This window comes from Coregonus clupeaformis, unplaced genomic scaffold (genome assembly GCF_020615455.1).
Source record: "Coregonus clupeaformis isolate EN_2021a unplaced genomic scaffold, ASM2061545v1 scaf0295, whole genome shotgun sequence".
In the NCBI taxonomy this organism is placed as follows: domain Eukaryota; kingdom Metazoa; phylum Chordata; class Actinopteri; order Salmoniformes; family Salmonidae; genus Coregonus; species Coregonus clupeaformis.
Window position 1 is genome coordinate 442,811 of NW_025533750.1, and position 15,894 is coordinate 458,704.

General features: G+C 45.6%; 1 protein-coding gene across 1 annotated transcript in view; it reads left to right on the plus strand.

The window, feature by feature from the left end:
* Positions 1-15,622, plus strand: part of LOC121534200 (mitochondrial import receptor subunit TOM70) — a 59,243-nt gene extending 43,621 nt beyond the window's left edge. The window contains exons 11-12 of the mRNA XM_041840761.2: positions 11,471-11,593; positions 14,261-15,622. Of these exons, the coding sequence (XP_041696695.1) occupies positions 11,471-11,593; positions 14,261-14,414 (277 nt within the window). The 3' untranslated portion in view covers positions 14,415-15,622. The remainder of the gene's footprint in view (positions 1-11,470; positions 11,594-14,260) is intronic.
* The last annotated feature ends 272 nt before the right edge of the window (positions 15,623-15,894 follow it).

A 15,894-nucleotide genomic window follows, 5' to 3' on the forward strand; every position in this document is an offset into this window, starting at 1 on the left:
ACAACATACGTCCACAAGGGGTGAGTTAGCCAGACAACGCTACAACATACGTCCACAAGGGGTGAGTTAGCCAGACAACGCTACAACATACGTCCACAAGGGGTGAGTTAGTCTGACAACGCTACAACATACGTCCACAAGGGGTGAGTTAGTCAGACAACGCTACAACATACGTCCACAAGGGGTGAGTTAGCCAGACAACGCTACAACATACGTCCACAAGGGGTGAGTTAGCCTGACAACGCTACAACATACGTCCACAAGGGGTGAGTTAGCCAGACAACGCTACAACATACGTCCACAAGGGGTGAGTTAGCCAGACAACGCTACAACATACGTCCACAAGGGGTGAGTTAGCCAGACAACGCTACAACATACGTCCACAAGGGGTGAGTTAGCCAGACAACGCTACAACATACGTCCACAAGGGGTGAGTTAGCCAGACAACGCTACAACATACGTCCACAAGGGGTGAGTTAGCCAGACAACGCTACAACATACGTCCACAAGGGGTGAGTTAGCCAGACAACGCTACAACATACGTCCACAAGGGGTGAGTTAGTCTCACAACGCTACAACATACGTCCACAAGGGGTGAGTTAGCCAGACAACGCTACAACATACGTCCACAAGGGGTGAGTTAGCCAGACAACGCTACAACATACGTCCACAAGGGGTGAGTTAGTCTCACAACGCTACAACATACGTCCACAAGGGGTGAGTTAGTCAGACAACGCTACAACATACGTCCACAAGGGGTGAGTTAGCCAGACAACGCTACAACATACGTCCACAAGGGGTGAGTTAGCCGACAACGCTACAACATACGTCCACAAGGGGTGAGTTAGCCAGACAACGCTACAACATACGTCCACAAGGGGGTGAGTTAGTCTCACAACGCTACAACATACGTCCACAAGGGGGTGAGTTAGTCAGACAACGCCACAACATACGTCCACAAGGGGTGAGTTAGCCAGACAACGCTACAACATACGTCCACAAGGGGTGAGTTAGTCAGACAACGCTACAACATACGTCCACAAGGGGTGAGTTAGCCAGACAACGCTACAACATACGTCCACAAGGGGTGAGTTAGTCTCACAACGTTACAACATACGTCCACAAGGGGTGAGTTAGCCAGACAACGCTACAACATACGTCCACAAGGGGTGAGTTAGCCAGACAACGCTACAACATACGTCCACAAGGGGTGAGTTAGCCAGACAACGTTACAACATACAGCACCGGTCAAAAGTTTTGACACACCTACTCATTCAAGGGTTTTTCTTTATTTTTTACTATTTTCTACATTATAGAATAATAGTGAAGACATCACAACTATGAAATAACACATATGGAATCATGTAGTAACCAAAAAAAGTGTTAAACAAATATATTTTATATTTGAGATTCTTCAAATAGCCACCCTTGATGACAGCTTTGCACACTCTTGGCATTCTCTCAACCAGCTTCACCTGGAATGCTTTTCCAACAGTCTTGAAGGAGTTCCCACATATGCTGAGCACTTGTTGGCTGCTTTTCCTTCACTCTGCCGTCCGACTCATCCCAAACCATCTCAATTGGGTTGAGGTCGGGGGATTGTGGAGGCCAGGTCATCTGATGCAGCACTCCATCACTCTCCTTCTTGGTCAAATAGCCCTTACACAGCCTGGAGGTGTGTTGGGTCATTGTCCTGTTGAAAAACAAATGATAGTCCCACTAAGCGCAAACCAGATGGGATGGCGTATCGCTGCAGAATGCTGTGGTAGCCATGCTGGTTAAGTGTGCCTTGAATTCTAAATAAATCACAGACAGTGTCACCAGCAAAGCACCCCCACACCATAACACCTCCTCCTCCATGCTTTACGGTGGGAACTACACATGCGGAGATCAGAAGGCACACCTGTTAATTGAAATGCATTCCAGGTGACTACCTCATGAAGCTGGTTGAGATAATGCCAAGAGTGTGCAAAGCTGTCATCAAGGCAAAGGGTGGCTATTTGAAGAATCTCAAATATAAAATATATTTTGATTTGTTTAATACTTTTTTGGTTACTACATGATTCCATATGTGTTATTTCATAGTTTTGATGTCTTCACTATTATTCTACAATGTAGAAAATAGTAAAAATAAAGAATTTTTGACTGGTACTGTACGTCCACAAGGGGTGAGTTAGTCTGCTTTAACTGTTAACAGGGTTATCAGTGTAGTAATGTCACCTCCATGTCCATTCCTAGGATGTTAATGATGTTATATGTTTAGTAGGGTATACCTGGTCTGTGTGGTGGGTCCTCTACGTTAGGTTAGACGGTATACCTGGTCTGTGTGATGGGTCCTCTACGTTAGGTTAGACGGTATACCTGGTCTGTGTGATGAGGCCTGTATGTTTAGTAGGGTATACCTGGTCTGTGTGGTGGGTCCTGTACGTTAGGTTAGACGGTATACCTGGTCTGTGTGGTGGGTCCTCTACGTTAGGTTAGACGGTATACCTGGTCTGTGTGGTGGGTCCTCTACGTTAGGTTAGACGGTATACCTGGTCTGTGTGGTGGGTCCTCTACGTTAGGTTAGACGGTATACCTGGTCTGTGTGGTGGGTCCTATACGTTTAGGTTAGGGTATACCTGGTCTGTGTGGTGAGGCCTATATGTTTAGTAGGGTATACCTGGTCTGTGTGGTGAGGCCTGTACGTTTAGGTAGGGTATACCTGGTCTGTGTGATGAGTCCTGTATGTTTAGTAGCGGTATACCTGGTCTGTGTGATGAGGCCTATATGTTTAGTAGGGTATACCTGGTCTGTGTGATGAGGCCTATATGTTTAGTAGGGTATACCTGGTCTGTGTGATGAGGCCTGTATGTTTAGTAGGGTATACCTGGTCTGTGTGATGAGGCCTGTATGTTTAGTAGGGTATACCTGGTCTGTGTGATGAGGCCTGTATGTTTAGTAGGGTATACCTGGTCTGTGTGATGAGGCCTGTATGTTTAGTAGGGTATACCTGGTCTGTGTGATGAGGCCTATATGTTTAGTAGGGTATACCTGGTCTGTGTGATGAGGCCTGTATGTTTAGTAGGGTATACCTGGTCTGTGTGATGAGGCCTGTATGTTTAGTAGGGTATACCTGGTCTGTGTGATGAGGCCTGTATGTTTAGTAGGGTATACCTGGTCTGTGTGATGAGGCCTATATGTTTAGTAGGGTATACCTGGTCTGTGTGATGAGGCCTGTATGTTTAGTAGGGTATACCTGGTCTGTGTGATGAGGCCTGTATGTTTAGTAGGGTATACCTGGTCTGTGTGATGAGGCCTGTATGTTTAGTAGGGTATACCTGGTCTGTGTGATGAGGCCTGTATGTTTAGTAGGGTATACCTGGTCTGTGTGATGAGGCCTGTATGTTTAGTAGGGTATACCTGGTCTGTGTGATGAGGCCTGTATGTTTAGTAGGGTATACCTGGTCTGTGTGATGAGGCCTGTATGTTTAGTAGGGTATACCTGGTCTGTGTGATGAGGCCTGTATGTTTAGTAGGGTATACCTGGTCTGTGTGATGAGGCCTGTATGTTTAGTAGGGTATACCTGGTCTGTGTGATGAGGCCTGTATGTTTAGTAGGGTATACCTGGTCTGTGTGATGAGGCCTGTATGTTTAGTAGGGTATACCTGGTCTGTGTGATGAGGCCTGTATGTTTAGTAGGGTATACCTGGTCTGTGTGATGAGGCCTATATGTTTAGTAGGGTATACCTGGTCTGTGTGATGAGGCCTGTATGTTTAGTAGGGTATACCTGGTCTGTGTGATGAGGCCTGTATGTTTAGTAGGGTATACCTGGTCTGTGTGATGAGGCCTGTATGTTTAGTAGGGTATACCTGGTCTGTGTGATGAGGCCTGTATGTTTAGTAGGGTATACCTGGTCTGTGTGATGAGGCCTGTATGTTTAGTAGGGTATACCTGGTCTGTGTGATGAGGCCTGTATGTTTAGTAGGGTATACCTGGTCTGTGTGATGAGGCCTGTATGTTTAGTAGGGTATACCTGGTCTGTGTGATGAGGCCTGTATGTTTAGTAGGGTATACCTGGTCTGTGTGATGAGGCCTGTATGTTTAGTAGGGTATACCTGGTCTGTGTGATGAGGCCTGTATGTTTAGTAGGGTATACCTGGTCTGTGTGATGAGGCCTGTATGTTTAGTAGGGTATACCTGGTCTGTGTGATGAGGCCTATATGTTTAGTAGGGTATACCTGGTCTGTGTGATGAGGCCTGTATGTTTAGTAGGGTATACCTGGTCTGTGTGATGAGGCCTGTATGTTTAGTAGGGTATACCTGGTCTGTGTGATGAGGCCTGTATGTTTAGTAGGGTATACCTGGTCTGTGTGATGAGGCCTGTATGTTTAGTAGGGTATACCTGGTCTGTGTGATGAGGCCTGTATGTTTAGTAGGGTATACCTGGTCTGTGTGATGAGGCCTGTATGTTTAGTAGGGTATACCTGGTCTGTGTGATGAGGCCTGTATGTTTAGTAGGGTATACCTGGTCTGTGTGATGAGGCCTGTATGTTTAGTAGGGTATACCTGGTCTGTGTGATGAGGCCTGTATGTTTAGTAGGGTATACCTGGTCTGTGTGATGAGGCCTGTATGTTTAGTAGGGTATACCTGGTCTGTGTGATGAGGCCTGTATGTTTAGTAGGGTATACCTGGTCTGTGTGATGAGGCCTGTATGTTTAGTAGGGTATACCTGGTCTGTGTGATGAGGCCTGTATGTTTAGTAGGGTATACCTGGTCTGTGTGATGAGGCCTGTATGTTTAGTAGGGTATACCTGGTCTGTGTGATGAGGCCTGTATGTTTAGTAGGGTATACCTGGTCTGTGTGATGAGGCCTATATGTTTAGTAGGGTATACCTGGTCTGTGTGATGAGGCCTGTATGTTTAGTAGGGTATACCTGGTCTGTGTGATGAGGCCTATATGTTTAGTAGGGTATACCTGGTCTGTGTGATGAGGCCTGTATGTTTAGTAGGGTATACCTGGTCTGTGTGATGAGGCCTGTATGTTTAGTAGGGTATACCTGGTCTGTGTGATGAGGCCTGTATGTTTAGTAGGGTATACCTGGTCTGTGTGATGAGGCCTGTATGTTTAGTAGGGTATACCTGGTCTGTGTGATGAGGCCTATATGTTTAGTAGGGTATACCTGGTCTGTGTGATGAGGCCTGTATGTTTAGTAGGGTATACCTGGTCTGTGTGATGAGGCCTGTATGTTTAGTAGGGTATACCTGGTCTGTGTGATGAGGCCTGTATGTTTAGTAGGGTATACCTGGTCTGTGTGATGAGGCCTGTATGTTTAGTAGGGTATACCTGGTCTGTGTGATGAGGCCTGTATGTTTAGTAGGGTATACCTGGTCTGTGTGATGAGGCCTATATGTTTAGTAGGGTATACCTGGTCTGTGTGATGAGGCCTGTATGTTTAGTAGGGTATACCTGGTCTGTGTGATGAGGCCTGTATGTTTAGTAGGGTATACCTGGTCTGTGTGATGAGGCCTGTATGTTTAGTAGGGTATACCTGGTCTGTGTGATGAGGCCTGTATGTTTAGTAGGGTATACCTGGTCTGTGTGGTGGGTCCTCTACGTTAGGTTAGACGGTATACCTGGTCTGTGTGATGAGGCCTGTATGTTTAGTAGGGTATACCTGGTCTGTGTGGTGAGGCCTGTATGTTTAGTAGGGTATACCTGGTCTGTGTGATGAGGCCTGTATGTTTAGTAGGGTATACCTGGTCTGTGTGATGAGGCCTGTATGTTTAGTAGGGTATACCTGGTCTGTGTGATGAGGCCTGTATGTTTAGTAGGGTATACCTGGTCTGTGTGGTGGGTCCTCTACGTTAGGTTAGACGGTATACCTGGTCTGTGTGATGAGGCCTGTATGTTTAGTAGGGTATACCTGGTCTGTGTGGTGGGTCCTCTACGTTAGGTTAGACGGTATACCTGGTCTGTGTGATGGGTCCTCTACGTTTAGGTTAGAGGTATACCTGGTCTGTGTGGTGGGTCCTCTACGTTAGGTTAGACGGTATACCTGGTCTGTGTGGTGGGTCCTCTACGTTAGGTTAGACGGTATACCTGGTCTGTGTGGTGGGTCCTCTACGTTAGGTTAGACGGTATACCTGGTCTGTGTGGTGGGTCCTCTACGTTAGGTTAGACGGTATACCTGGTCTGTGTGGTGGGTCCTCTACGTTAGGTTAGACGGTATACCTGGTCTGTGTGGTGGGTCCTCTACGTTAGGTTAGACGGTATACCTGGTCTGTGTTGTGGGTCCTCTACGTTAGGTTAGACGGTATACCTGGTCTGTGTGGTGGGTCCTCTACGTTAGGTTAGACGGTATACCTGGTCTGTGTGGTGGGTCCTCTACGTTAGGTTAGACGGTATACCTGGTCTGTGTGGTGGGTCCTCTACGTTAGGTTAGACGGTATACCTGGTCTGTGTGGTGGGTCCTCTACGTTAGGTTAGACGGTATACCTGGTCTGTGTGGTGGGTCCTCTACGTTAGGTTAGACGGTATACCTGGTCTGTGTGATGAGGCCTATATGTTTAGTAGGGTATACCTGGTCTGTGTGATGAGGCCTATATGTTTAGTAGGGTATACCTGGTCTGTGTGATGAGGCCTGTATGTTTAGTAGGGTATACCTGGTCTGTGTGATGAGGCCTGTATGTTTAGTAGGGTATACCTGGTCTGTGTGATGAGGCCTATATGTTTAGTAGGGTATACCTGGTCTGTGTGATGAGGCCTGTATGTTTAGTAGGGTATACCTGGTCTGTGTGATGAGGCCTGTATGTTTAGTAGGGTATACCTGGTCTGTGTGATGAGGCCTGTATGTTTAGTAGGGTATACCTGGTCTGTGTGATGAGGCCTATATGTTTAGTAGGGTATACCTGGTCTGTGTGATGAGGCCTGTATGTTTAGTAGGGTATACCTGGTCTGTGTGATGAGGCCTGTATGTTTAGTAGGGTATACCTGGTCTGTGTGATGAGGCCTGTATGTTTAGTAGGGTATACCTGGTCTGTGTGATGAGGCCTGTATGTTTAGTAGGGTATACCTGGTCTGTGTGGTGGGTCCTCTACGTTAGGTTAGACGGTATACCTGGTCTGTGTGATGAGGCCTGTATGTTTAGTAGGGTATACCTGGTCTGTGTGATGAGGCCTGTATGTTTAGTAGGGTATACCTGGTCTGTGTGGTGGGTCCTCTATGTTAGGTTAGACGGTATACCTGGTCTGTGTGATGAGGCCTATATGTTTAGTAGGGTATACCTGGTCTGTGTGATGAGGCCTGTATGTTTAGTAGGGTATACCTGGTCTGTGTGATGAGGCCTGTATGTTTAGTAGGGTATACCTGGTCTGTGTGATGAGGCCTGTATGTTTAGTAGGGTATACCTGGTCTGTGTGATGAGGCCTGTATGTTTAGTAGGGTATACCTGGTCTGTGTGATGAGGCCTGTATGTTTAGTAGGGTATACCTGGTCTGTGTGATGAGGCCTGTATGTTTAGTAGGGTATACCTGGTCTGTGTGATGAGGCCTGTATGTTTAGTAGGGTATACCTGGTCTGTGTGATGAGGCCTGTATGTTTAGTAGGGTATACCTGGTCTGTGTGGTGGGTCCTCTACGTTAGGTTAGACGGTATACCTGGTCTGTGTGATGGGTCCTCTACGTTAGGTTAGACGGTATACCTGGTCTGTGTGGTGGGTCCTCTACGTTAGGTTAGACGGTATACCTGGTCTGTGTGGTGGGTCCTCTACGTTAGGTTAGACGGTATACCTGGTCTGTGTGGTGGGTCCTCTACGTTAGGTTAGACGGTATACCTGGTCTGTGTGGTGGGTCCTCTACGTTAGGTTAGACGGTATACCTGGTCTGTGTGGTGGGTCCTCTACGTTAGGTTAGACGGTATACCTGGTCTGTGTGGTGGGTCCTCTACGTTAGGTTAGACGGTATACCTGGTCTGTGTGATGAGGCCTATATGTTTAGTAGGGTATACCTGGTCTGTGTGATGAGGCCTATATGTTTAGTAGGGTATACCTGGTCTGTGTGATGAGGCCTGTATGTTTAGTAGGGTATACCTGGTCTGTGTGATGAGGCCTGTATGTTTAGTAGGGTATACCTGGTCTGTGTGATGAGGCCTATATGTTTAGTAGGGTATACCTGGTCTGTGTGATGAGGCCTGTATGTTTAGTAGGGTATACCTGGTCTGTGTGATGAGGCCTATATGTTTAGTAGGGTATACCTGGTCTGTGTGATGAGGCCTGTATGTTTAGTAGGGTATACCTGGTCTGTGTGATGAGGCCTGTATGTTTAGTAGGGTATACCTGGTCTGTGTGATGAGGCCTGTATGTTTAGTAGGGTATACCTGGTCTGTGTGATGAGGCCTATATGTTTAGTAGGGTATACCTGGTCTGTGTGATGAGGCCTGTATGTTTAGTAGGGTATACCTGGTCTGTGTGATGAGGCCTGTATGTTTAGTAGGGTATACCTGGTCTGTGTGATGAGGCCTGTATGTTTAGTAGGGTATACCTGGTCTGTGTGATGAGGCCTATATGTTTAGTAGGGTATACCTGGTCTGTGTGATGAGGCCTGTATGTTTAGTAGGGTATACCTGGTCTGTGTGCTGAGGCCTGTATGTTTAGTAGAGTATACCTGGTCTGTGTGATGAAGCCTATATGTTTAGTAGGGTATACCTGGTCTGTGTGATGAGGCCTGTATGTTTAGTAGGGTATACCTGGTCTGTGTGATGAGGCCTGTATGTTTAGTAGGGTATACCTGGTCTGTGTGATGAGGCCTGTATGTTTAGTAGGGTATACCTGGTCTGTGTGATGAGGCCTGTATGTTTAGTAGGGTATACCTGGTCTGTGTGATGAGGCCTATATGTTTAGTAGGGTATACCTGGTCTGTGTGATGAGGCCTGTATGTTTAGTAGGGTATACCTGGTCTGTGTGATGAGGCCTGTATGTTTAGTAGGGTATACCTGGTCTGTGTGATGAGGCCTGTATGTTTAGTAGGGTATACCTGGTCTGTGTGATGAGGCCTATATGTTTAGTAGGGTATACCTGGTCTGTGTGATGAGGCCTGTATGTTTAGTAGGGTATACCTGGTCTGTGTGATGAGGCCTGTATGTTTAGTAGGGTATACCTGGTCTGTGTGATGAGGCCTGTATGTTTAGTAGGGTATACCTGGTCTGTGTGATGAGGCCTGTATGTTTAGTAGGGTATACCTGGTCTGTGTGATGAGGCCTGTATGTTTAGTAGGGTATACCTGGTCTGTGTGGTGAGGCCTGTATGTTTAGTAGGGTATACCTGGTCTGTGTGATGAGGCCTGTATGTTTAGTAGGGTATACCTGGTCTGTGTGATGAGGCCTGTATGTTTAGTAGGGTATACCTGGTCTGTGTGGTGGGTCCTGTACGTTTAGGTAGACGGTATACCTGGTCTGTGTGATGAGGCCTATATGTTTAGTAGGGTATACCTGGTCTGTGTGATGAGGCCTGTATGTTTAGTAGGGTATACCTGGTCTGTGTGATGAGGCCTGTATGTTTAGTAGGGTATACCTGGTCTGTGTGATGAGGCCTGTATGTTTAGTAGGGTATACCTGGTCTGTGTGATGAGGCCTATATGTTTAGTAGGGTATACCTGGTCTGTGTGATGAGGCCTGTATGTTTAGTAGGGTATACCTGGTCTGTGTGATGAGGCCTGTATGTTTAGTAGGGTATACCTGGTCTGTGTGATGAGGCCTGTATGTTTAGTAGGGTATACCTGGTCTGTGTGATGAGGCCTATATGTTTAGTAGGGTATACCTGGTCTGTGTGATGAGGCCTGTATGTTTAGTAGGGTATACCTGGTCTGTGTGATGAGGCCTGTATGTTTAGTAGGGTATACCTGGTCTGTGTGGTGGGTCCTCTACGTTAGGTTAGACGGTATACCTGGTCTGTGTGATGAGGCCTGTATGTTTAGTAGGGTATACCTGGTCTGTGTGGTGAGGCCTGTATGTTTAGTAGGGTATACCTGGTCTGTGTGATGAGGCCTGTATGTTTAGTAGGGTATACCTGGTCTGTGTGATGAGGCCTGTATGTTTAGTAGGGTATACCTGGTCTGTGTGATGAGGCCTGTATGTTTAGTAGGGTATACCTGGTCTGTGTGGTGGGTCCTCTACGTTAGGTTAGACGGTATACCTGGTCTGTGTGATGAGGCCTGTATGTTTAGTAGGGTATACCTGGTCTGTGTGATGAGGCCTGTATGTTTAGTAGGGTATACCTGGTCTGTGTGGTGGGTCCTCTACGTTAGGTTAGACGGTATACCTGGTCTGTGTGATGAGGCCTATATGTTTAGTAGGGTATACCTGGTCTGTGTGATGAGGCCTGTATGTTTAGTAGGGTATACTTGGTCTGTGTGATGAGGCCTGTATGTTTAGTAGGGTATACCTGGTCTGTGTGATGAGGCCTGTATGTTTAGTAGGGTATACCTGGTCTGTGTGATGAGGCCTATATGTTTAGTAGGGTATACCTGGTCTGTGTGATGAGGCCTGTATGTTTAGTAGGGTATACCTGGTCTGTGTGATGAGGCCTGTATGTTTAGTAGGGTATACCTGGTCTGTGTGATGAGGCCTGTATGTTTAGTAGGGTATACCTGGTCTGTGTGATGAGGCCTGTATGTTTAGTAGGGTATACCTGGTCTGTGTGGTGGGTCCTCTACGTTAGGTTAGACGGTATACCTGGTCTGTGTGATGAGGCCTGTATGTTTAGTAGGGTATACCTGGTCTGTGTGGTGAGGCCTGTATGTTTAGTAGGGTATACCTGGTCTGTGTGATGAGGCCTGTATGTTTAGTAGGGTATACCTGGTCTGTGTGATGAGGCCTGTATGTTTAGTAGGGTATACCTGGTCTGTGTGATGAGGCCTGTATGTTTAGTAGGGTATACCTGGTCTGTGTGATGAGGCCTGTATGTTTAGTAGGGTATACCTGGTCTGTGTGGTGGGTCCTCTACGTTAGGTTAGACGGTATACCTGGTCTGTGTGATGGGTCCTGTATGTTTAGTAGGGTATACCTGGTCTGTGTGATGAGGCCTGTATGTTTAGTAGGGTATACCTGGTCTGTGTGATGAGGCCTGTATGTTTAGTAGGGTATACCTGGTCTGTGTGATGAGGCCTGTATGTTTAGTAGGGTATACCTGGTCTGTGTGATGAGGCCTGTATGTTTAGTAGGGTATACCTGGTCTGTGTGATGAGGCCTGTATGTTTAGTAGGGTATACCTGGTCTGTGTGATGAGGCCTATATGTTTAGTAGGGTATACCTGGTCTGTGTGATGAGGCCTATATGTTTAGTAGGGTATACCTGGTCTGTGTGGTGGGTCCTCTACGTTAGGTTAGACGGTATACCTGGTCTGTGTGATGGGTCCTCTACGTTAGGTTAGACGGTATACCTGGTCTGTGTGATGAGGCCTGTAGATCTCTAGTAATGTTTCTGTGTGTCCAGGTTGTTGCAGCTCCAGTGGAAGCAGGACTTGGACCTGGGCCTGGACCTCATCAGCAAGGCCATCGAGATCGACAATAAATGTGACTTTGCCTACGAAACCATGGGAACTATTGAAGTTCAAAGGTTAGCTGAATACTTTTTAAATATTGCCCAGTAATAAACACTTAATACACACTTTGGAGTTTGGTTTAAAATAAAATAAAATAACTGAAGTTTAGGTTTATCTGCCGACACACTACCGTTCAAATGTTTGGGGTCACTTAGAAATGTCCTTGTTTTCGAAAGAAGTGCTTTTTTTTTGTCCATTTAAAATAACATCAAATGGATCAGAAATACAGTGTAGACATTGTTAATGTTGTAAATGGCTATTGTAGCTGGAAACGGCTGATTTTTAATGGAATATCTACATAGGCGTACAGAGGCCCATTATCAGCAACCATCAGTCCTGTGTTCCAATGGCATGTTGTGTTTGCTAATCCAAGTTTATAATTTTAAAAGGCTAATTGATAATTAGAAAACCCTTTTGCAATTATGTTAGCACAGCTGAAAACTGTTGTGCTGATTAAAGAAGCAATAAAACTGGCCTTCTTGAGACTAGTTGAGTATCTGGAGCATCAGCAATTGTGGGTTTGATTACAGGCTCAAAATGGCCAGAAACAAATAACTTTCTTCTGAAACTCATCAGTCTATTCTTGTTCTGAGAAATGAAGGCTATTCCATGCGAGAAATTGCCAAGAAACTGAAGATCTCGTACAACACGGTGTACTACTCCCTTCACAGAACAGCGCAAACTGGCTCTAACCAGAATAGAAAGAGGAGTGGGAGGCCCCGGTGCACAACTGAGCAAGAGGACAAATACATTAGTGTGTCTAGTTTGAGAAACAGACGCCTCACAGGTCCTCAACTGGCAGCTTCATTAAATAGTACCCGCAAAACACCAGTCTCAACGTCAACAGTGAAGAGGCGACTCCGGGATGCTGACCTTCTAGGCAGAGTTGCAAAGAAAAAGCCAAATCTCAGACTGGCCAATAAAAAGAAAAGATTAAGATGGGCAAAAGAACACAGACACTGGACAGAGGAAGATTGGAAAAAAGTGTTATGGACAGACGAATCGAAGTTTGAGGTGTTCGGATCACAAAGAAGAACATTTGTGAGACGCAGACCAAATGAAATGCTTTGGTGGTGGTAAAGTGGGAGATTTGTACAGGGTAAAAGGGATCTTGAAGAAGGAAGGCTATCACTCCATTTTGCAGAGCCACGCCATACCCTGTGGACGGTGCTTGATTGGAGCCAATTTCCTCCTACAACAGGACAATTACATTTTAGTCATTTAGCAGACGCTCTTATCCAGAGCGACTTACAGTCAGTGAGTGCATACATTTTCATACTGGCCCCCCGTGGAAAACCAACCCACAACCCTGGCGTTGCAAGCGCCATGCTCTACCAACTGAGCTACAATGACCCAAAGCACAGCTCCAAACTATGCAATAACTATTTAGGGAAGAAGCAGTCAGCTGGTATTCTGTCTATAATGGAGTGGCCAGCACAGTCACCGGATCTCAACCCTATTGAGCTGTTGTGGGAGCAGCTTGACCGTATGGTACGTAAGAAGTACCCATCAAGCCAATCCAACTAGTGGGAGGTGCTTCAGGAAGCATGGGATGAAATCTCAAATTGACAACTAGAATGCCAAAGGTCTGCAAGGCTGTAATTTCTGCAAAGGGAGGATTCTTTGATGAAAGCAAAGTTTGAAGGACACAATTATTATTTCTATTAAAAATCATTATTTCTAACCTTGTCAATTTATTTAAATTTTTTATTTGACCTTTATTTAACTAGGCAAATCAGTTAAGAACAAATTCTTATTTACAATGACGGCCTACACCGGCCAAACCCGGACGACGCTGGGCCAATTGTGCGCCGCCCTATGGGACTCCCAATCACGGCCGGTTGTGATACAGCCTGGAATCGAACCAGGGGGTCTGTAGTGACGCCTCAAGCACTGGGATGCAGTGCCTTAGACCACTGCGCCACTCGGGAGCCCAGTCAATGACTACATTTCCTATGCATTTTGCTATATTTCCTATTCAAACTCATTTCATGTATGTTTTCATGGAAAACAAGGACATTTCTAAGTGACCCCAAACTTTTGAACAGTAGTGTACATCAAATGTGATGTCATACAATGTACACTGGGTGGACAAAACTTTAGGAACACCTGCTCTTTCCATAATATATAGACTGACCAGGTGAATCCAGGTGAAAGCTATGATCCCTTATTGATGTCACTTGTTAAATCGACTTCAGTCAGTGTAGATGAAGGGGAGGAGACAGGTTAAAGAAGGATTTTTAAGCATTGACACAATTGAGACATGGATTGTGTGTGTGTGCCATTCAGAGGGTGAATGGGCAAGACAAAATACTGAAGTGCCTTTGAACGGGGTATGGTAGTAGGTGCCAGGCGCATCGGTTTGTGTCAAGAACTGCAACACTGCTGGGTTTTTCACGCACAACAGTGTCCCGTGTGTATCAAGAATGGTCCACCACCCAAAGGACATCCAGCCAACTTGACACAACTGTGGGAAGCATTGGAGTCAACATGGGGCCAGCATCCCTGTGGAACACTTTCGACACCTTGTAGAGTCCACGCCCCGACAAATTGAGGCTGTTCTGAGGGCAAAAGGGTGTGCAACTCAATCATTAGAAAGGTGTTCCTAATGTTTTGTACACAGTGTATAAAAGACATGTTAAAAAATAACTAATTTATTACCATCCGTCTCTCACTCCCAGGGGGAACCTGGACAAGGCAATAGACATGTTCAACAAGGCCATCAACCTGGCCAAGTCAGAGATGGAGATGGCCCACCTGTACTCGCTGTGTGACGCGGCCTACGCCCAGACGGAGGTAGCCAGGAAGTACGGGCTGAAGCCACCCACGCTGTAACTGCCCTGTCACATGACCCACCCGACCCAAGCCCCTCCCACTCTCCACTGCTGAACCTGATCTATTATAACTGCAGATGTTTTGGTTTTGTAGACATGCTGATCTGTGACTCGGTCCTCCCCCCCCTTACCCCCCCCAGGACAGGGTTTGAGAAACGCTGCACTGCATGATCATGTTTACGTCACTTTGAATTGAGCTGTAACAAAGGAGATGCTTTACTGTTGACAGCCAAGGCTAGAACCTAAGCATCGGGTAATTAATGGTCTTAACCCACACACCCCTCTTCTCTTGGTACTTAGTTTAACCCAGACCACCAACCCTTATGATCCTTCCTGTCCCTCAGTGTCTGGTCTGTTACCAGGTGAAAACAGGTATCTATCCGGAAAATAATGAAACCTTCTAAAATCAAAAGGGAGATTCTTTCAACAGGTTTCTCATTCTCGTTGACTAATCCATATTCGGACGTATTTAAGATGGAAAAAGCGTTCTAGTCGCCTGCATACTGAGATAACTGGATAGAGTTCCAATGGACTGTTCATTTGTTTGTTACTGTTCTTGTTCTCTAACACGTTTCTGTCCAGACACTTCCATATCCTCAACATGACGTGGCAAATTAAATGCAGGATTAAAATGTTAGTCAAATGTGTGTGTGTAATGATGGATGTCTGTGTTTGGTGTAATGCTGGAGTTGATATGCCGATGTTTGGGAAAAGAGCCCAGGTGAAGTTAGGGTCCTAAAGGAGTGTTCATTTTGGGAGGGTTGCTTGTTTTTTCCTTTTGATATATTCTGTACAGCATGTGAGATTTCTCTTTCTATGTAAACGTTAATGCAATGCTTGTGCTGAAATACTGGTCTGAAGCTATCTGGCCATTTTGGAAAGGCTGACATTAACATTTAGATCTAAAATGATTCATGGCGTAATTCAGCATCATTCTCAAAATGTACTGCTTTTATTTTTATGTGGTTGTTTCTCCAACTTGTAGATTCAGAAAATGTCAGAAGGGACAATTATTTTAAATATTTTTTCATGCTGTCATCTTTTATTTTGCAGAGGACATCATATGTAGTGCATCTGTTGGCGTTTGAGGAATAATAATTTTGAGAATAAAACATGTAACTACGTTGGGAAACAACGCTGACATTCTTCCCATGCAGAGATGCATCACGACCAAAGTCAGAGAGAATAAAGCTATAACTTACTGAAAGACTTTATGTGAAACCCTGGTAATATATCATTATTTTATATAGTTGTTTATTTGCTTCTTCCCCTTTTTGAATAATTACAATATTTCTATCTAAATGTGAATATCTACACTGAGTGTACAAAACATTAAGAACACCTGCTGTTTCCATGACAGGCTGTCCAGGTGAATCCAGGTGAAAGCTATGATCCCTTATTGATGTCACTTGTTAAATCCACTTCAAATCAGTGTAGATGAAGGGGAGGAGACGGGTTAACGAAGGATTGTTTTCAAGCCT